The sequence below is a fragment of the Puntigrus tetrazona genome, chromosome 3, assembly GCF_018831695.1.
Source record: "Puntigrus tetrazona isolate hp1 chromosome 3, ASM1883169v1, whole genome shotgun sequence".
NCBI classification, from domain to species: Eukaryota; Metazoa; Chordata; class Actinopteri; order Cypriniformes; family Cyprinidae; genus Puntigrus; species Puntigrus tetrazona.
Window position 1 is genome coordinate 29,875,301 of NC_056701.1, and position 22,445 is coordinate 29,897,745.

A 22,445-nucleotide genomic window follows, 5' to 3' on the forward strand; every position below is an offset into this window, starting at 1 on the left:
TAAGCAAGCTGTTTCTCATAAGTTAATGCAGAAAAACTCTCAGAAATGAGTGAAACTGAAACGGTCCTCTTGTGCCCCTGCCACCTGTTTTTGCATAATTGTGTTAATTTTATTTAATTTTGATGAATGCTAATCTTTTTTTGCAGGTAAGATGAATTAATTCACATTTAGTCTAGAACTAAACTGTAATTACATGCAATGCCTCTGTCCCTCTGATATTTTTCAACATGGGGACAGGAAACCTGTTACAATGCCCCTGGTAGGGTCTCCCAAAGCGAAAACAGGTCCTAGGTCACAAGCCAGACAAAAAGTGGTCCAAAGACCCTTTATTGAAACAAAAAGGCAGAGAACAGTGATGTTGCCCTGTATGGATCAACCAGGGCCCCATCCTGGAGCCAGGCCTGGGGTTGGGGCCTCGTATGTGATCACTTGGTGGCCAGGTCTTACCCCATGATGCCCCCCAGCGGAGGGACCATAAGGGGGTGGTGCATGGTTGGGCGCGGTTGAAGGCAGGGCCTCGGTGACCCAATCTTCGGACACAGAATTTGGCTTCAGGAACATGAATTGTCACCTGCTGGGGGAAAGGAGCCTGTGAAAGATTGAGACGTAACAATAGTTGCTCATGGTAAGAGGTGGCGAGCTGGCGTGGGCTTGCTTATGGACCTCAGCTTAGCAGATGAGCAGGAAGTGTCTGGGGAGAGGAAAGTCTGGGAGTTCCTGCGGCCCCTATGACCCAGTCCCAGGTAGGCAGAAGAAGATGGATGGATGGATGGAAGTCAGTTTACTTGTTGCTTGAAAAAATTAATCTGATTATGCAACTTGCATTACTTATAATGCGTTACTCCCAACCATGTGAAGGCATATTTTTCATTGTGAAAATATACATATATTCAAATATAATTTGTATAATAGTGAGAATACGGAAAGCCAGAAAATTGTGAAAAGAGTTAAAACAATCCAATCCATGGTTAAAAATAAGAAGCAGACTTTACAATTCTGATCATGGGTCAACAGTACAGAGGCATGACAGACAAGACCATGCTGGAGGATTTAATGCTCAACAGATCAGGATCTTATTGACAAATATCTTGTAAGATGTGATTCCCTTGCACCGCTCAAAAGTGATTACTTTGCATATTCATAGTGGCTGCCTTATGTTCAAAAAAATATATACAATATTAGAATGTTGGCAGGAACAGTTGAACAAACATTGCAGGAGTGGTACACATGTGGTGGTATTTGACAACTTGACTCAACAAATACTTTCAGTTTAGATAACAATAGGCGATTCTCAGAATTGCTATTAATCCACCCTCAACACACAGTTTTAATCATAACTAGAAGTGTTGGGAAAGGTGTGGTAAATTCTCCCTTCCTCAGGTTCTTTGTTCCACAAAGGTGTGTTAGGTGTGCAGTCATTTAATTGTTTAATTTTCTTTGAAGTTTCATTTTATGTGTCTTATAGACAAGATAATCTCTTGCATAATATAGCTCAGTGTTTAGAGCGTAAGAGTTAATTCTCATGAATAAGTAGAGGGTACATGAATTAGTAAAGCTTCTTTCCTAAAAATGGGATGATCAGCAAACCCAGATTTCACCAGTTCCCAAATGATAAAGCTTTTCAGAACAAAATGTTTGCTACAAACATATTTTCTTTGTGTGTTAGTAAAACACTACATCTAATCTTCTGCTCTGCTAACTTCAACTGGAAAAATTGTCAGGTGGTGTAAGGAATACATTGATCAACAACGTCTTCCACAGAGTAAGCAGGGGCCAGGGGCTCAGACATGGACTCGACCATCACCCTGGCTGAAGTCTCAGAGGTAGTTAAGCCCCTTCGTGGCAAGGCACCGGAGGTGTAAGAGATCTTCCTTGAGTACCTCATGTTTTTGGATGTTGTGGGGCTGTCTTGGCTGACACACCTCTGCAACATCGCCTGGAGGCTGGGAACTGTACTACTGGACTGGCAGACCGGGGTGTTGGTCCCTCTTTTTAAGACGGGAGCCAGAGGGTGTGTTCCAACTACAGGGGATCACACTTCTCAGCCTCCCAGGAAAGTCTAAGCCAGGTGTGATGGGATGAAGAAATCACACAACAAGGAGAGCTCAAGAAAATGAGCCCGGAGTGTGGATTTATTAACAATCAAGCGAAAAATATGTGAATACGTGTCCAAAAATAATGTCCCAGGTATTTCCCTGGGTGCTGCAGTTAGTGTGTCGTGTGGGGAGTCAGGCTGATCGGTCACACACTGCTATCTGAGAAGCAAAACAAGAGAAGCGTTATTCTCAGTCAGAGTGGAGACATTTCTTTCTCAGACACTGGCCTTCTCGTGCTGCTTATAAAGCCAATCCTTGATGATTTGCAGCTGTGGCCGATCAGCCGGTGAGGGGTGCGGCCAGGTGCTCCTGGTTTGTTTCAGATGATCAATCAGAAAGCTTGTCTCACTCCCTCCCCTAAGCATCTTCCTGGTCCTGCAATGAGATGTGAGAGTAGGGAAGAAATAGGAGGTGGGTGGAGAGTGACCTGAAAAACCTGCCCAGATCTGGAGAGAGGCCGTCTGTGTTGGCGTCGCCGCACCAGCTCGGTGACACACAACAAACTGGAAGTCCTGGAGTGCAAGGAACCATCGGGTCACCCTAGTGTTGGTGTTCTTGGCCCAGGCCATCCATTGAAGGGGTGCATGGTCTGTAACCAGGGTACATTTCTGGCCCAAGAGGTAGCAGCGGAGCTCCAGGACTGCCCACTTGAAGGCCAGGGTCTCCTTTTCGACCGCTGCATAGCTTCTCTTGGCCAGGGTCAGCTTTCAGCGGCTGATGTACAGAACCAGTTGCTCCTCGCCCTCTTGGACCTGTTAGAGAAGTGCTCTTAGTCCTGTGCCAGAGGCATCCGTTTGCAACAGGAAGAGGCAATTGAAGTCAGGCTCAGAGGACTGCCTCAGAGATTAGGGCTGTCTTCACCTTCGAAAAACTTTCTCCGGTTGCCCCTTGCTGGTTAGATCTGTCAGGGAGGCAGCTAAAGAGGATAAGTTGGGTTTGAAACAACGATAATATCTCGCCAACCCCAAAACGCACACACCTGGGTTTTGGTGAGGGGCCTGGGAGCCGTTCGGATTGCTTCCACATTATTCTCCTGGGGCCGTATGAGGCCCCTTCCTATCTAGAAACACAGGGACAATTCTAGGACGGTTTTGGTTTTTCGTTCAGAGCACCACCAGTAACAATTTCTCCTCTCCCCTTTGCTGAGCGACACAATTGAGCAGACCATCTTTGACGATGAAGTGCAGGAGAGGATGGGGCCCAGGTTGTACATCTTGAAGACATTTCTCAGACACTGGCGTTCTTGTGCTGCTTATAAAGCCAATCCTTGATGACTTGCAGCTGTGGCCGATCAGCCAGTAAGGGGTGCAGCTGAGTGCTCCTGGTTGGTTTCAGGGTGACGCTGATGATCAATTGGGATGCTCCTCACACAGGGTACTGGAGAGGAGAATTTGTCCGATAGTCAAACCTCGGATCCAGGTAGAAAAATGTGGCTTTTGGCCTGGTTGTGGGAACACTTGACCAGGATTTGGAGAAAGCATTTGACTGTGTCCCTCACAGTGTCCTGGGGATGCTCTGGGAGTATGGGGTCCGGGCCCTTTGCTAAGAGCTGTCACGTCCCTATATGACCAGAGCAGGAGCTTGGTTTGCATTGCTGGAAGTAAGTCTGATTTATTCCTGGTGCATGTTGGAGTTTGGCAGGGTTGTCTTTTGTCACCGGTCCTGCTCATTATTTTTATGGACAGGATTTCTAGGTGCAGCTGATCTCATCTCTGCTTTTTGTGGATGATGTTGTTCTATTGGTTCAATCAAAAAAGGACACACAGCAGACAGTGGAGTGGTTTGCAGCCGAGTGTGAAGTGGCTGGGATGAGAATCAGCTCCTCCAAGTCATAGACCATGGTTCTTTGGTGGTTTGTCAACTTCATATTGGTGGAGAGTTCTTGCCTCAGATGGAGGAGTTTAAGTATTTTGGGGTAACTATGTCTCTCGGCTTTCCTGGGAATGCCTCTGTGTTCCCCTGCAGTAGCTAAAGGAAGTGTCTGGGGAGAGGGAATTCTGGACATTCCTGCTGGGTGACCTGGGCCCGGTAAGCGGAAGAAGATGGATAGATAGATGAACGTTAGTTTACTTGTTGCTTGAAAAAAATTACGTAACTTGCATTACTTGTAATGCGTTACCCCCAACACTGACCATGTGAATGCATATTTTTCATTGTGAATAATATACATATATTCAAATATATTTTGTATAATAGTGAGAACAAAGAAACCCAGAAAGTTTTTTTTTCCACATATTTGTTGTGAAAAGAGTTAAAAAGAGTTTACATGGTTAAAAATAAGAAGCAGACTTTTACAATAGTACAAGAGTACAGAGAGATGATAAACAAGACCTGGAGACCATCTTTTAAGATGTGATGCCTTGCACTTGTTTAAAAGCGATTACTTTGCATATTCATAGCGACTGCCTTACGTTAAAAAAATTATATACAATATTAGAATGTTGGCAGGAACAGTTGAATAAACATTGCAGGTGTAATGACTGGTCGAAGACAGGAGGATCCATTTGCGACAGACTTTATTCGTGGTCGGACAGGCAGGGTCAAACAGGAGCGAACAACGATATACAAGGGGAATCCAAGAGACGTAAACAATAGCAGGCAGAAGGTCGGTAGGCAGGCAGATATCAATCGTAGAACAAACAAGGTCGAGGTCGGTAACAGGTAAACAAACACAAGGATAAACGCTCGGAATTGTTGTGGTGACAAACAAGACTTCGCAATGAGTGGTGGTTGGAAAGTTCATTATAAAGGGTGACGGGAATGAGGAACACCTGGCGGTGCTAATCAGTCCAAGGCACGGGGTTGTGGGAAACTGAGTCTTTAGAGTGATCAGTACTCTGGTGAGGGCTCCCTCCGGTGGTGGTCGGAGAGAGCCACAGAGGTGCTGTTCGTAACAGAGCCCCCCCCCTGCGAGCGGCTCCGGAAGCGAGGGGTGATTCGACGCCGGGGTCTTCCACGGGGTCTGGGAGCAGGTTTGTCGGGGTGGTCCTGGTGAAAGGTGGCAATGAGTGCAGGATCGAGAATGTCTCGAGACGGTATCCAAGACCTTTCTTCGGGTCCATAGCCCTCCCAGTCTATTAAGTACTGCAGCAGCTCCCTGCAAGCGCCGTCGTGAATCCAGGATCTCCCGAACCTGGTAGGCCTCCTCGCCATCGATGATTAGGGGAGGGGCGTCCTCGGCAGCAACCTCATCCTGGTCCCTCTCTCCTCCCGGGCCACCGGCGGGTTTCAGCAGTGAGACGTGGAAAGTAGAAGCGATACGGTAGTTAGCAGGGAGATCAAGACGGTAAGAAACTGGCGTGACTTGCGCAATGATTTTGAAAGGACCCACGTACCTTGGACTTAACTTCTTGCATGGTAGTCGAAGGCGGAGGTCCCGGGTCGATAGCCAGACCCAGTCACCCGGTGAGTACTCAGGCCCCTCTCGGCGATGGCGGTCGGCTTGTTGTTGGAACCTCCTGACTGCTCCTCGGAGATGGACGTGAGCAGAATTCCAAACTTCCTCACTCCTTTGCAGCCATGAGTCGATTGCGGGTAGTGCTGAGGGTTCTCCAGACCAGGGAAATAGTGGAGGTTGAAAGCCCAGTACGCATTGAAAAGGAGTCAGCCCGGTAGATTGCTTTCTCAGTGAGTTCTGAGCATACTCAGCCCAGACGAGATATCGGCTCCAATCGTGTTGGTTGTCGTGACAGTAATTCCGCAGAAATTGAGATAGTTCTTGGTTCATGCGCTCAGCTTGACCATTGGAGTGGGGTGATAGCCTGACGTTAGACTCACATTAATGTTAAGTTGAGAACAGAAGGCTTGCCAGACTCGAGAGGTGAACTGTGGGCCCGGTCAGATACAATGTCTCGGGTAAGCCATAGAAGCGGAACACTTGCTGTAAAAGCACCTCAGCAGTTTCCCAGGCTGTGGGTAATTTCGGCAAAGGTATGAACCTGCAAGACTTCAAAACCGGTCGACAACCGTGAGCACCGTAGTAAAGGAATTGGAGACCGGTAGATCAGTTACAAAGTCAATTGCAATATGAGACCATGGTCTTTCCGGTATGGGTAGAGGTTGTAGGAGTCCTGCTGGGCGTTGATGAGAGGTTTTAGAGATGTTGCATGTTTCGCACTGTTGTAACGGGTGGATGGTGTCCGAGCGTATGGTTGGCCACCAGAAACGGTTGTTGACTAGCTGAAGGGTGGCTGTGATGCCTGGATGACCGGCGCTGGGGGTATCATGAACCCAATGGAGAACTCTTGGTCTTAACGCTTGAGGCACATAAGTTCGGTTGGGTGGGCATGCTGGGGGAGATGGTTCAGAAAGTTGTGCCTCCGAGATCTCAGTCATGATGTCCCACTGGACTGGAGCCACAATACGAGCTGACGGTAGAATGGGGTCTCGGGAGAATTCGCAGGGGGTGTTCTCGAACTGCCTCGATAGGGCATCTGCTTTAATGTTCTTTGAGCCTGGGCGATACGTAACCTTAAAATCAAATCTGGAGAAAAACAGAGACCATCTAGCTTGTCGTGAGTTAAGACGTTTGGCGGACTGGATGTATTCAAGGTTTCTGTGGTCGGTCAGGATAGTGAACGGGAATTTTGCCCCCTCCAGCCAATGCCGCCACTCCTCAAGAGCGGATTTCATCGCGAGAAGCTCTCTATCCCCCACATCGTAGTTGCGCTCCGCTGAGTTAAGCTTCCGGGAAAAGTATGCACATGGGTAAAGCTTTGCTGGGTGCCCGTGACGTGCGCGACAGAATGGCTCCAATGCCTACATTCGGCGCCAACCTCAACTATAAACTCCCGGTTGGGGTCTGGGTGATGGAGTATCGGCGCGGACGTGAACTTATCCTTGAGTAGGTCAAACGCTTGGATACTGTTGGGTGACCACAATAGGCGATGTGAATTCCCTTTGACTAGTGAAGTGAGGGGAGCAGCTACGAGACTAAAATTGCGAATGAACCTTCGATAGAAGTTAGAGAAACCCAGAAATCGTTGTAACTCCTTGACGGTGGAGGGCGCGCCACCCATGACTGCTTTGACCTTGTGCTCGTCCATCGTTACCCCTCCGCACTGATGATGTACCCCTAGATAAGCCACTTGGGTCTTGTGGAATTCGCATTTTTGAAGCTTGGCGTAAAGTTGATTATCGATTAAGCGTTGGAGAACTGACCTGCCGTGAGTGATATGGGCATCGAGGTTATCGGAGTAAACAAGGATGTCATCCATGTAGACGATGAGGAATTGATTTAACATGTCTCTAAACACCTCATTGACGAAAGCCTGGAAGACCGACGGACTGTTCGCAAGTCCGAACGGCATAACGAGGTATTCGTAGTGCCCGGATGTTGTAGAAAAGGCTGTCTTCCACTCATCTCCCTCCCTAATGCGAATTAGATTATAGGCGTTTTCGAGATCTAGCTTCAGAAAAACTTGGCTCTGCGGAGTTGTTCCAAGGAGGCTGGTACTAGTGGCAGCGGGTAGCGATATTTAACTGTGACCTCATTCAGGCTGCGATAATCAATACAGGGCCGAAGGCTACCATCCTTCTTCTTGACAAAGAAAAACCCCGCAGACGCTGGTGAGGTAGAGGGGCGGATAAATCCCTTGGCGAGTTCATCCTCGATGTACGATTTCATGGCCTCTGATTCTGGTTGTGAAAGGGGAAAACTCGGCCTCGTTGAGGAGTGCGTCCAGGTATAAGGTCTATGGCACAATCATACGGACGGTGAGGTGGTAGTTGAGTTGCACCTCTTTCACTGGAATGCTATGGCTAGATCTTGATATTCGCCAGGAAGTTCAGGTGGAACGGTGACCTTCTCTTCAGAGGTAGGTGCCTTGGAAGGAGACTGATGTATGGGATTGTTCAGGCAATGCTTGTGACAGTTAGATGACCAATGTGTTATTTGGATGATCGGCCCAAGATATGGTGGGATTGTGAATCTCGAGCCAGGGTAGTCCAAGGACGATGCGATGTTTGGGAGACTGGATTACAAACAGGCGAATGGATTCAGAATGAAGGGGGCTTGCTTGTAGTATTAGGGTTTCCGTGACCGATGAGACATTTCCAGGTCCTAGTGGACGCCCATCTAACGCCGCCACTGCAACGTGGAGGTTCACATGGAACAAGAGAGATTCCATTAGATTCAGCAAAAGTTTTATCAATAAAATTGCCCGGCTGCTCCGAATCAATAAGGGAACGCGCCGTAATCCATGTCCGTTTCACCTTTAGCCGGACATGGATCTCAAAAGAATCAGAATGAGTTTGAGATCTTACCGATGCGGCTTGATGGCGCTGAGGACGTGTGGGGCAAGAAATGCGGAAGTGCCCGGCCTGACCACAGTAGAGACACAAGCGTTCACGCACTCTTCGATTCCGCTTCCTCGGAGTCTAAGTGGGCTGAACTGATCTCCATGGGCTCTGGTGCCGCTGATCGAACAGGGCTTTGAACGGGGAAACTCGCATAGTTGCCGTGCCGCGCTCTAAGAATATTATCCAGCTTGATAGCGATCTCCATGAACTCCTCAAGCGATCTGCCCTCGTCGCGACAAGCCAGTTCCTTCTGTAGATCCGTGTTCAAGCCTTTTCGATACATCAGTTTTAGAGGTGATTCACCCCAACCAGATTGGGCGGCAAGCGTGCGAAAGGTGAGAGTATAGTCAGCTGCGGTGCTGGTACCTTGAGAAAGGGTGAGCAGCTGTTCTCCGGGTTCTTTCCTCCGCTACATGTTCAAAAACCCCTGAATTCATGCAAAAATCATTGTAAGAGGGAAAGACATTCGACGCCCCTCCCAGGTGGCTGTGGCCCATTCGAGTGCTCTCCCAGTGAGCAGGAACAGATCAAAGCAACCTTGCTATCTTCTGTGGGGTATAAACCGGGTTGTTGGCTAATAAACAGAGAGCATTGTAACAAAAACCCCTTACATTTTGCAGATGATCCGTCTGAATTTGTCGGGCAGACTGAGACGCGGATTGAGGTTCGGTTGAGGCGGAGTCACGGTTGGTTGAACTGGTTGGAGCGGTTTGAGCGGCATGTTGACCTGGATTCCCAGCAGCGAGAGTTAACGCGTGGATCGATCTCACCAGTTCCTCAGTTAAAGTGGTGAGCTTGTGAAGTTGATGCTGGTGTGTGGTGAGTACGGAGGCTTGGGACGAGACTTCTGACATCAGCTGATACATATCCGCTGGATCCGTGGTGGCGAAGTCTTCTGTAATGACTGGTCGAAGACAGGAGGATCCATTTATGACAGACTTTATTCGTGGTCGGACAGGCAGGGTCAAACAGGAGCGAACAACGATATACAAAGGGAATCCAAGAGACGTAAACAATAGCAGGCAGAAGGTCGGTAGGCAGGCAGATATCAATCGTAGAACAAACAAGGTCGAGGTCGGTAACAGGTAAACAAACACAAGGATAAACGCTCGGAATTGTTGTGGTGACAAACAAGACTTACGCAATGAGTGGTGGTTGGAAAGTTATAAAGGGTGACGGGAATGAGGAACACCTGGCGGTGCTAATCAGTCCAAGGCACGGAGTTGTGGGAAACTGAGTCTTTAGAGTGGTCAGTACTCTGGTGAGGGAATGAGGAACACCTGGCGGTGCTAATCAGTCCAAGGCAGGCACGGAGTTGTGGGAAACTGAGTCTTTAGAGTGGTCAGTACTCTGGTGAGGGCTCCCTCCGGTGGTGGTCGGAGAGAGCCACAGAGGTGCTGTTCGTAACAGCAGGAGTGGTACACATGTGATGGGAGCTAGTATGAGCTAAATCCCTTCTAAGCTTGAGAAAAACAAGATGTGGTGCATGAGCATGTGAACTGGTTAAAATGAATGTGCCTCACTGTGAATGCAGGACACTTGAGAGTCTTAGGTCCTAATCTCTGAAGTACCTGACATTAACAACAAGGTAAGATAAATAGTCTGCTGGATGCTTTATGTTCATTAATACGAATCTCTCTCCCAACAACATGTCTGGGATTAAAACTTGTTTAAACTCATTTGAAAAAATGACAATAAGAGTTATTTTTAAATACCCAACTTGACAGATTAATTAACATTTATATCTTTGAAAATACTTTCAGTTTAGAGAACAATAGGCAATTCTCAGAATTGCTATATTAATCCACCCCTTAACACATTTTAATCATAACTAGAAGTGTTGTAAAGGTGTGGTAAATTCTCCCTTCACTGATACTTTATTCCACAAACAAAAAAAATCATTCAATTTAACCAGTTTTTCTTCATGACCCAGTCAAACCAGTTCACCAAATTGGGCTGAATAGTTTGAAACGGTTTGCTTCTCCAGTAAGCTCTTTACTTTTAACCTGGGCTGGCACACCATCCAAGTTGAAGTAAACCAATATCCCAGAATAGTAAAATTTTACAATATATGTATCTAATCTTTGTACTTTGTTCAGTTGAAGATTCTGTAATAGGTTATAGGCCAACGGGTTTGTGAGGAATAATGCATTATAATTATGACTGTTTAATAGAAATAAGACATGATTTATAAAATACCCGTACTGTAACTATAGGTAGTGATGACACATTCACAGTAAACAGAACTGATGAGCACAGGCAAAACAGCTGTTAAACTGAATGTGTGTTAAGTGTGCCAGCTTATTTTTATGGTTATTATTATGGATTATTATTGTTCTGAAGTCAGTTGCATCAGTTTTCAGATCATTGGTACACTCAACAAAGAACAGTTTCTTTCAGACACATCCAATTTGAGAACTGATGAGTTTGATTCAGCATAAAGCTACAGAACATTAAATAATCTGGTAAGTATATTTTATGTTTTCTGCTTTGACAATTTTTCACATATATCAATGGTCTTTCATACCTTAGTTCTGAAAAAGACTGCATGTAAAAGTGGAAAACTGTGAATACAGGGTGAAAAGATGGAAGAAAACAACTAATAAAACATTACATTTATTATACAGAGAAATGAATACTAAAATATCTTCAAAGAAAATTAAACAATTAAATGACTGCCTTTATTCCTTTAGTTTTAAAGTTTCAATTTATAAGATAATCTCTTGCATAATACAGCTCAGTGATTAGAGCGTAAGAGTTAATCCTTATGAATAATACTGAGAAAAGTAGGGGACACTGTTGTGTTCATGAGTAACATTGCATTGTGACAGCTATTTTGAATTAGTTCTGTTGTGTCGCATAAACATGGCGTGATGCAGTGAGAGTGAGTAAAGTAAAGTAAAGACACTAGATGTTTGCTAATGCTGTCTCGTCTGCTTTACTTGTTACTTATACTACCACAGGTATATGAAATAGTAAAAGCTTCTTTCCTACACTACATCCAAACTTCAGCTCTGGTCATATCGTAGGGAAATGCAAATAATAGTTTTTGTTTTCTCACCAAGGATACAAGCACTTACATCATGGTTTCTAAATGACACAGAGAGAGAAAAACGTGACATCATGTGACGTATAATGTATAAGTTCCACTCAGCTGGCGAATGATCTCAGGTTCAGTGCAGATACTGAGGAGCTCCATGGCTCCTGCTTTTGTTCATACAGTTTGTTCTGGGGCTGACCCAGGCATTGTTACTAGGTAATAATCATATCCAGCTTTTAGTCTTTATTGAGTAAAATAACGTATTTTATTTTCATACTATGCAAGTCATGGGGGCCAAATAACAAGTTACAAGTATTGTTTACAAATATTACTGCTCAACAGCAGAAGGAAACTCAAAGATTGGAACAACAACAGACATTTTACATTTTAAAATTACTTGTTTTTAGACATCACAAATGAAATCACTTACTGACCTTAACAATACTTTCTATGAATGCACATTAAATGTAAATAATGAAGACTATTAAGTTTATTTTGTAATTTTTTTTTATGTAAAAAAATTTTATTCGGTGTCTTACGCTTTTCAAAGAAGTGCAATTTCTTGCCCTGGCAGTGTTGAAATAGGGTCGTTTTTTCTGCACAATTGGGCTATTTTGGAAATGCAATTGTGAAGAAAAATTATGGATCCACTGGTTTGTGTTTTTGGGGCTTTTATAAAGTACTGCAGCCACAGAAAGGTTTGTTTGTAGACAAACAAAAAATTTTATTCATTCATAAATGGCTATAGATCTCCAGGAATTAATACTTGGCAGCAACCACTGCTGCAAGCTTCTGCATGTGAGTGAATGTGTGTCTTTGATGTAACATTACAAATCAATCATTACACGAGTTACGCCAATGTCTGAAGGGTTACACCTAAATTTGCCAGCTGTAGGTCTGGCAAATGGGTGTATTTAGTTTCTTTTGATATTTGTCTGTACTGTCTCTCTTTCCCACTGCGCTACACCTCAATCTGTTTCTCTCTTTGTGTTTGCTCTGTTCAGCATGTAGCTTTTTGTGTTCGGTGGCTTGTGCCCAGGCAGGGAAGGCGTGGACAGAGCCTTCTGTCATTCAAAATGTGTTCTTTGAGTGTCTGTTTTAATTTCATGTCCTGTAAATCTTATTTATTTCCTCTCTCCCATAAAATTAAAGTTTGATATGGCAATCAAAGGCAAGTCACTTTGCGCCTGCTGTGTGATCTCTGTGGAAACGTTACCTCACTACTGTAAGGGTCCCCCTTTTTCTGAAGAACGGAATCCAGAGGCCTGACAGGTCGAAGGTCAATGGTCTTTTCCTTGCATCTCTTTAAAAATCACTTATATTTATTAATCTTTTGCTTTTCCAATTTTAATTCTGACAATTCACATAATTTTATCTGACTCCAATCTTTTGTGATTTTAGTTATATTTATTTAAATGTAACTGCTGATCTAGTTGTGATTAAATTTGGATCATTAATTAACTATAATACTTCCTAGTTTCGACTTATCGTTTCGTTAGGAGTCTGGGTCGCTTAGAGACCTTGTTTGTCCAGAACAGACTCACGACACATCTGGACTAGTCCAGGTCTTAATCAGAGGCTACCCGTGATCGCTTACCTTAATGCAGCCATCTCCTCGATAAACTCAAAAGAGTATTTTTTATATAATAATAGCATGCTAAGAAGCCAGTTTGGTGGCCAGAAGTCAAGATCTCAAGAAACGTGCCCCGGCTCTATTGATCATTGATCTGACACCCTAACACGCCAACAATGCAGAAAAACCTCAAGAAGTCGCTAACCTACTAGAAAAGTTATTTCAGACAATATTATAAGTTAAAGAAGATTAATGTTTATTTTGCCAGTCAAGAATAGTTTTAGAATTGGTTAAATTCATAAACATTTGCACAACTGATCAGCAGTACATAACAAAACAAAACAAAATAAAAGCAAACATAAAGGTACATTATACCTGGTCTTTAGAAAGTACGTAGTATGGTGTATGTGGACACACGCCACACTACAGGTCGATCGGGCTACAGAATTGCACCTTGTTGTTTTTGTCACTTTCTTTATATACTTAGACCAGACAAAGAGATTCCAAATTTAATTGTATAAACCTTTTGTTGTTTTGGTTCCGTGCTCCAGTGTCACACCTGGCTGGAACACTTTCAGAGACCCAAAAGCAGGACTTTTCCACAGAACAAAGTTCTACCAAGTTCTTAATCTTTTCCATAATATAAGTGATTACTGTGAAATTGAGACCAATTTACCAATCACACTGAGACCTTTCAAATGAGACCAAACATGAAAGTGAAGAACAATAGGTACACAATAGGTACACTAGATATATATATATATATATATATATATATATATATATATATATATATATATATATATATATATATATATAATGCCTTATTCCTAGAGGAAGCAGGAAGAGCAGAGGTGAGGAGGGTGTCATAAAAGCAACAGGAGGGGATGGTGTTGTTTGCTCTCTTTTTGAAGTCCTTTAGTTCCTCTGGATTTTGATTCAGCTCCTTACACTTCCAGAGGCAGTAAGGCAAGCCTTGCAGAGTGTAGTACCCACCATGTAACATACAGTGCATCCCCTCAGTCTCCCCTCGTGCCCTTGGCGCTGTGCTCAGTTTTCTTAAGAAACATCAGCTACGCACCACACCTGAGGGGAGTCCTCAAAATGGCTAGTTCACACTCCTCCTGGTGGTGTTTTTCAGGCCTGATTTCCATCCTAGATGACTCTCCATGCAGGAGAGATCTCATCATTTACTCCATATTACAGTCCTATAAACATGGCCGAATATTTACTGTCCTGCAGTAAAAGCGTGAAAGGCAGTTGCGTTTTAGATCAAACATAAGTATGACAAGGACACTTCAAAGAATAAAGAGATATTTCAGAAAATAAAATGATCCTGCCAGAAGAATTACATGAAAACTTGTGTCTTCCGTCTGTATCATGTCAGCTTTCATTCATTTTTATTCAGGTTTGACAATTTATAAGCAGTAAGGCAAATCTAAAGTTTTCAGATGTTGCAGTGTGATAGAGATGTTTTGTGGACTTATATGGACAAAGAGTGTTTTAAAACAAAATCGTCAGGGATTAAAGCATTCTTAAAAAAAAAAAAAAAAAACTAAATAAGATGTTGAATTTGAACAGTTTTGTTTTTAGATCTCTGGTTGGATGCTTTATGGAGTAAAATTAAGTTACCAGTTATACAACAATACCCAATGGTGAGTATGATGAAAAACAAGTCGAAGATGAGATACAGTTTGTATCAGATTTATGTTTGGATGCTATTGTGGATGAACAATAAGATTACAGTTATACAACAATGTTTTTAATTATTGAAATTCTTGTCAAACAATGGTAATCAACAGTTTTTAGTGAAAGTGTAAAGTGAAGTGTGGCCAAGTGTGGTGACTTTCATTTTCATTGATTTCGTTTGATTTTCATTTCGGATTTTCATTTCTTATTATATTTAATGTAGTTAAAGTATGGTAGGACATTATGAAAAGTGCAGTGAAAAGAGGCTTTTTGTCAGGTCTGACACCAATTTTACAAAATAAACATTTTCTTTTTGGTTTTAAAAATCTTTATTCCACAGATGACATGGAAATGCTATAAGAGTGGCTGGTGATTTGTTCTTGGATAACACTTTAATGTCCTTTAACCAACTAAATGTCAAATTTTTGTGTACTTTCAGATTGGCCATTGGGTAACATGGGTAACCTCAAGCCTCCAGGGGAAATGCCTGTGTAGTGCGATACAGATGGGAGGTTTTATGCTGACCGATACACAACACCTTATTTCAAAAGTTTACCTTATTTTTCATTAAATGGATCACAGCAGTATTGACCATATTTGGTGTACTTAGGAGAAAGTAAAATAAAAAAAAAATTTTTTTAGCTTGACAGCAAAAGACATTGCATTATTTGCTAACCACTTTCTAATGTGGAAGCCTGTCTTGGAACATCTTCTGTCGTGGAATTTTTCTTGGGAATAATGATGACCGACAATACTTAACAATAATCAGGAATTTTATTGAAGTGTTGCAGACAGAGATGCAACACTGGAGATCGACCAATTACCAATTACTTCTCTCTCCCTAACTTAATTCAGCTTCTCATTTATACCCCAAAAGTTAGCTCCTCCTCTTCCTCTAGACACACACATCTCATGCATCTCGTGTATCCCCTCATTCGCCTGTTTTTTTCAGTTGTAGCTCATGAGCTGTGTGTTAGACATAAAACTAATTTACCTTTACACGATGCGACCACGACACGATGTGGTCAGCTCTGTTTGTGCTGAGCTTGCTTCCTGAGCACAATGTTTACTCTTGCAGTTTAAACCTAACTGTTGAACCAACAGTTAATAGAGGCGATAAACTCAAATAATGACACAGTAAATGACAGCAATGAAATTCAACCAGTTTACAAGAGATTATATTTAAGGGAAGATTTGTATTTGAATGGAATATATGTATATAGCATATACTTTCATACATTTTTATGTATATTGTAAAGTGCAAACATACTGCTATGGTTCTGCAGTTTCACCACATTTATCTTTTATTTATATAACTACCATTTGCAAACGCTTATACATTTTAATATCTACCATGCAAATGCAAGACAGTTTAAAACTCCAATAACTACAGAAGTATGACATATCTTAACCACAATATATTCAGTATACAGAGAAGCTATATATCTCAATGGTCTAACAAATTGTTCAAAAGGCTATATCCACAACATGCTTTGCAGTATTAAGTGATGTAGTATGGACATATATTGCATTTGAGGTGAATGGACAGTGGGCATTATACTCGAAAACAAGAGGAGACTTAATGTAAATGCTGGTCATGTGACGATGACTGGAATTAAATGTATAGTGCAATATCGTTAACAGATAAAAACATAACTAAAGGTGGTTTACAAAATAAAAACTATTCTAAAATGTCTTTCACTGATCACATGCCACTATAGTCGGCGCCGCCTCTATTGCTGTCTCCTGGAAAATGCTTTCATTCCGCGCCACCCTATCAAGCTCTTGCTCAATCCACACAAAATTTTGGTTTTGTCTATACTAGTAAGTACTAATACTATATCGACTGGGTTAAACAGAATTGCATTACTAAAAAGAGACTAAAATACAATTTTCTTTGACTAAATCTAGACTAAATGTCATCAGTTTTCATTGACTAAAACTAGACTAAAAAGAGTATGAAGGTGGTGCTAAAAAATAAAATGACAGCTTCACATAAAGACTAGATTAAAACTAAAAATGAAAACAGGCCCCCAAAAACAACATAGCTTGCTGTGTGTAACTTCTTCATCTGTAGATGTTCTTGCTGCTGTTCCTCCTGTTATTATTGTTACTCTTGCTTCAGGTGCTCCTCATGATGCTCCTCCTGCTACTACACCTTCTGTGTGTACTGTAAAGCTCTGTCTCCGTCTCATGCTTTTCATTTACCTTCTGCTGGAGTCTCTCTTTCAGCTTCTGATTCTCTTGTTTGTTCTGTTTGAGATCATTTTCCAGCTCCTGCTTTTTCTTTTCCAGTTGTTCAAGCTCCTTTTTAGCTGATACTGATCCAGTTTGTTCTGTAGCAGCTTATCTTCCAGCGCCAACTCTTCCTCTTCATTCTGTAGCAGATCCTCATTTAACTGATACTCCTCCTTTTCTTACATATTAAATCTTTTTTTAGTTTATGCTTCTCATGTTTCTTCTGTATCAGATCCTGTGTTAGCTGATTTATATCCTGTTCCTTCTGTTCCTCTTGCATCTCATTTCTCAGCTGATGCTTCTTCTCTTGTATCTTGTTTTTTAGGACCTTCTCATTCTCTTCTTTTTGTTGGAGCTCATCTCTCAGTTTATTCTTCTCTTGCTTTTTCTCTTGTATCTTATTTTTCAGGATTGTCTCATTACCTACCTTGTGTGAGATGTCATTTTCTAGTTGGATCTTGTCTTGTTCTTTCTTTTGGAGCTTCTCTTTCAGGTTCTGCTCCTTTCTTTCATTTTCTCGATGGTGTTTGTTTAGATCTTTCATCTTATTCTCATTCCCTTGGATGTCTAGTTTCAGCTGCTGCTCTTCCCATTTAATCTGTTCAATGTAATTCTTTAGTCTCACTTCTTTTTGAAGCCCATTCCACTTCTGGAATCCTAAAAAAATAACTCCTATTGCTATAATAATGCTTACAACGTGTATAATGTTCAGACGCATCATTTCGTCTTTCCTGTATTCTCTGTCTGAATTGCTCTAAACATCTCAGGAGTGTAATGCCTCATTCCATTTGCTCTCCTCACTGCATTAATCTTTTCTAGTAGTTCTGTGATCTGAAGTTGATTGTATCTATCTTCATTGTTGAATGAGTGGTATCTGCCACCACATCTATCCACTATTTTTGGCAAATAGTGGCTTTTACTGATATACTCCTCCAAAGATGTACCCTTCAGCTGATCAGTGTGAGTAAACAGAATGATGGTACGAAGTAAAGCCTCTTCTCCAAATTTCTCCTGAATCCATTGCACTGAGTTCCTCTCTTCTTCTGTGAATCTCACTCCCAGTTTGATCACCAGCAGGAACACATGAGGACCAGGAGCAGACATCTCTACACTCCTCTCTATTTCTGCCTTCACTTGCTCTTTTGTGAGAGATGCATTGAATAGTCCTGGAGTGTCAAATATAACAATATTCTTCCCCGTCCACATATGCTTTCTGTTTCTCACATGTTTCATTGGTCTCTTTAAATACATTTCTGCCCAGAATGGTGTTTCCTGTTGCACTTTTTCCTGCTCCAGTTTTACCCAGGAGAATAATCCTTAGATCACCTTTTGAAAAAAGTGAGAAAGTAATTTTAAAAGAAATAATTGTTTGATACTGAAAGATGGAGCGATCCCAGCTATAATGGCATCAAATGTTTGGTAACGTTATAAGACTACAGCACAAAATGTACTGCATAATTACTCAGAATTTACAGTTTACCTAGTTGTAACTGTAGAATACCTCACAGTAACTACTCATAGATATAGGGAACAATATACAATGTTTGGGAATAAGTTAGACGTGTTCCAGGTAGGTTAAAATATTTTATTGACCCTGGAACAACATTTTAATCAAAAAATATTCTGAATTTACGTGTGTGTATGAGACACAGATTTTCCATGTGCATAACTTCAATGCATGACCTACTGTTTTTGGCAACGATATTATAATTTAGAACAAGTTGCTGTGTAAGTGTAACAGCTGTGGGCTGGTATCTAAAGGAATCCATTGTTACCCTCTTATTACATATAGTTACTGTGTAAGTGTAACCAACAGTTCAGACAAACTGAAGTGTATAACCTAGCTTTATTATCCCCAAAACCTAGCCTGATACTCTGGGGATGGCCTGCCACTCTTGTATTCCTTTTTCTTCTTCTGATGAACTAACAGGGGGCAAATGTGAGAGCAGGAACGTACTCACCCTTTCATAGTTCCACAAGTTCGCACTTACAGAGAAAAGGTTTAATCGTATTTGGTGTGTTGTTCTAGTAGAGAAGGTGGAACAGGAGTGGTGAGGGGTGAAACTCATGCTCTCAGGAGAGCATTCCGTTTCAGTGGGCATGAATTTCTGCATGGGGAATGCAGAGACAGGTGACATACTCAATACTCCTCTGCATCGTGTAGAGTTTCCTGCATGAACCACACTCGCAGTGCAACCTTTGCAACAACATTACTAAAATTTACAAAATTTCTCTTTTAAGGACTCCCACTTAGAAATAAGCTCTTTAAGCTTGCCAGTTGGTGGCAAGGAATCAGCTGGAATCTTTGCTGCTGCAATGCTGAAGTCAGAGGTGACTTGATTCACTGCGAGGCATGTCTACGTTGAGTATTCTTCAGGTCTTGAAGATCAGTGAGTAGTAACCGGGCTAACCGTATTTCGTGCAGACAGAAATGCTGCACTGTACAGTAAGACTCAAGGTGGTGACGTGTGTTTATAGCAACATTGAATGGTGTAAGAACTCTCTGCTTATATCCAACTATTATTCATCGTTAATGGAGTTTGTTATTGTGAATGGGTGAGCAAGCTGTACAGAGCTATTAGCGAGCTGCAGATCTCAAAATAGTGCTCTCTAAATTCTATCAGCATGCTTCCCTACCAGATGTGCTGAATGACTTCTACACACATTTTGAGGCACAGAATAACACAACAGTGAGGAAGTCCACCCCTCATACTAATGACCCAGTACTCTGCTTCACCACAGCTGACGTGAGGAAAACACTTTATAGAGTTAACCCACAGAAGTCTGCTGGACCGGACAACATTCCAAGCAGAGTACTGAAGGAGTGTGCAGTCTTCAGTGATATCTTCAACATCTCGCTGAGCAGCTTTCAACGTGCCTCAAAACAACAACGATCATCCCGGTGCCTAAGAAGTCTGTGGTTTCCTGCCTTAATCACTATCGTCCCGTCGCACTCACACCAGTTGTGATGAAATGCTTCGAGAGGCTGGTCATGAGGCACATCAAGTCACAGCTACCACCTTCACTTGACCCATTACAGTTTGCGTATCGTTCAAACCGCTCTACGGATGATGCTATCACCACAACCCTCCATCTCACCCACTCACACCTGGATTCAAAAGGAAACTACATCCGAATGCTGTTCGTTGACTTCATCATCCCTCAGCAACTTATAGAGAAGATGAGCCTGCTGGGCCTGAACATTTCTCTCTGTAAGTGGATCCTGGACTATCTGACAGGCAGACCTCAGTCAGTCCGGATCAGGAACAGCATCTCTAGCACCACCACACTGAACACTGGTGCTCATCTGGCAGATAACTTCACCTGGTCAACACCAGCTCCATCACCAAGAAAGCCCAACAGCGCCTCTACTTCCTGAGGAGGCTGAGGAAAGCTCATCTCCTCCACCCATCTTGACTATGTTTTTTAGAGGGACTATTGAGAGTGTCCTGTTCATCTGCAACACTGCCTGGTTTAGGAATTGTACCGTATCGGATCGCACCGGAAGACCCATTAGAGGATAGTGAGGACAGCTGAAAAGATCATTGAGGGCTCTCTGCCCTCTATTATTAACTCCACATGCTACATCTGCAAAGCCCACAATAACACATGACCCCACACACATTATTCACCCTCCTACCATCTGGTAAGAGGTACCTGAGCATTCAGGCCCTCACAACCAGACTGCAGTTTGAACAGTTTCTTCCCACAAGCCATCAGGCCCCTCAACAATCACACCTAAATTGACTTTTTTTCACTTCTTTGCACTTTGTATTTATTGTTGTCTTGTGTTCTTTCCTTTTTATCCTTGCACTGTTTGCACTAGTTTGCACATTGGGTTTTGCACTTTACTCCCTTGCTGTTTGCACAAGTCTGCAACAGGTCCTGGAGAAATGTTGTCTCATTTTACTATGTACTGCACATATATATGTAGTTGAAATGACAATAAAAACCACTTGACTTGACCATAGTTTTGTGCAGCACCACTGCCAAGCCATTGCTTCATCTCATTACACCACACAAACCTATGGCTGTGCAGTTTCACTGCGTGATTGAAAAAAGGCTTTTCAAAAAAAAGGCTTTTGAAAAAAGGCTTTTCAAATGTATGCCTACGATAAGCTTAGCCCTGTAAAGGTTGTGCCCCTTTGCCATTCGTTAGTCTGGTTTTATATTGAGATATTTATGTAACATAGTTGCAATTAACATGTTAAGAATCCACACAACTGTAGCAGCAGAGGACTGTTACCATGTTGAGCGTAAATAGGAACAACCTATAATGGCACAGTTTGGTTAGAAAGAAAGAAAGGGCATTTTATACCTGTTCATATGCTGAGATTGAATTTTCAAAATTTTGAAGAACAAAAATTAATAAAAATGACTGAACGGCATATATTATGTCTGTTTCAAAACTGCAACTACCAATCAAGGAGAAAAAAGTGACAAATCCATTCACACTGACGTCCCGTTATACTGAGAATCCAGTGTCATAAACACATCTCATATGAGTATGTGCATGGAGAACCTCAAACTTACAACAATTACATCACCAGTATATTGAATTTGTACATTTTATTTAACCTTAGAATAACTATATAAAAGTGTATTTTTGAACAAATGTTTTCATTATTGAACACATTCAATAATTATACTTAGTATACTAATACTATACTAAGGTCTCTATATATTTGCAGTACTTTATTTTATATCAAAGCACTAAAAATCTATTTGAATCTCAGTGGTATTTAGTATACATTTGCTTTTGCACTAAAGAGTACCGTCAAGTAGAAAAATATAAGTACGGTATATAAGTACCGTCAAGTAGAAAAAAGTATTGTGATTGTCCCATTGACTGACAAACATTTAACACTTGGTTGCTAAAATAATCATTTTAAATTCATTAGTTTTAGCATCAAATGTATTACAATTTTTGAGATATAGCATTAAACACACATTTTCAGCATGCATTGGTGTTTAATATTCTTTTGTGAAATTAACCAAAAAGAATTGGAATGTTCTTAAAAGTATGCATTTTTCATTTTTTTTATTTCTTATGTTTTATTTGATACTGAATATACCGCCATTATTTCAATAACAATCCTTGTTATTGTTGTATTTTGCTGTCTGGTTTTATAGTAGAGAAATGTATCTTATCTGTATATCAAAAGTATTTAAAATAAGTTCATACTGACCTTGACCTGAAGTCATTATTACTGTGTGGGATTTCCTGTTTTGCTCAGGTGTTCTCTCTATGAACTTCTTTCAGACAGACTGAAACTGCCGGAGCGTCTTGTTGTTACAGTGAAAATCAGTCACTATGATCATGTGACTGCCTCACGTGGCTGCTCTAAGCCATCCAATTGAAACACACACACACAATAGGTCTTATGAAAATTGAATGAATATGTAATGATTCGTCTCTTAAAAAATTTTTTTCTATAATATTAAATTTGCAGATGCATTGGTGGATCCAATTTTAAAATAACACTACACAACTTATGTTGAGCAGTCT

General features: G+C 41.9%; 1 protein-coding gene and 1 pseudogene across 1 annotated transcript; both read right to left on the reverse strand.

The window, feature by feature from the left end:
• Positions 1-17,093: 17,093 nt before the first annotated feature.
• LOC122341410 (DNA ligase 1-like) lies at positions 17,094-17,662 on the reverse strand. The gene has a single exon (XM_043234737.1). The coding sequence runs from the start codon at positions 17,655-17,657 to the stop codon at positions 17,094-17,096; it is 564 nt and encodes a 187-aa protein (XP_043090672.1). The 5' UTR covers positions 17,658-17,662.
• Positions 17,663-17,671: 9 nt separating this feature from the next.
• Positions 17,672-22,210, reverse strand: LOC122341411 (annotated as a pseudogene).
• Positions 22,211-22,445: the final 235 nt, after the last annotated feature.

What these genes read in the sequence shown, in the direction of transcription:
- LOC122341410 (XM_043234737.1), bottom strand. Translation starts at nt 17,657, where the DNA reads ATGATGCGTCTGAACATTATACACGTTGTAAGCATTATTATAGCAATA.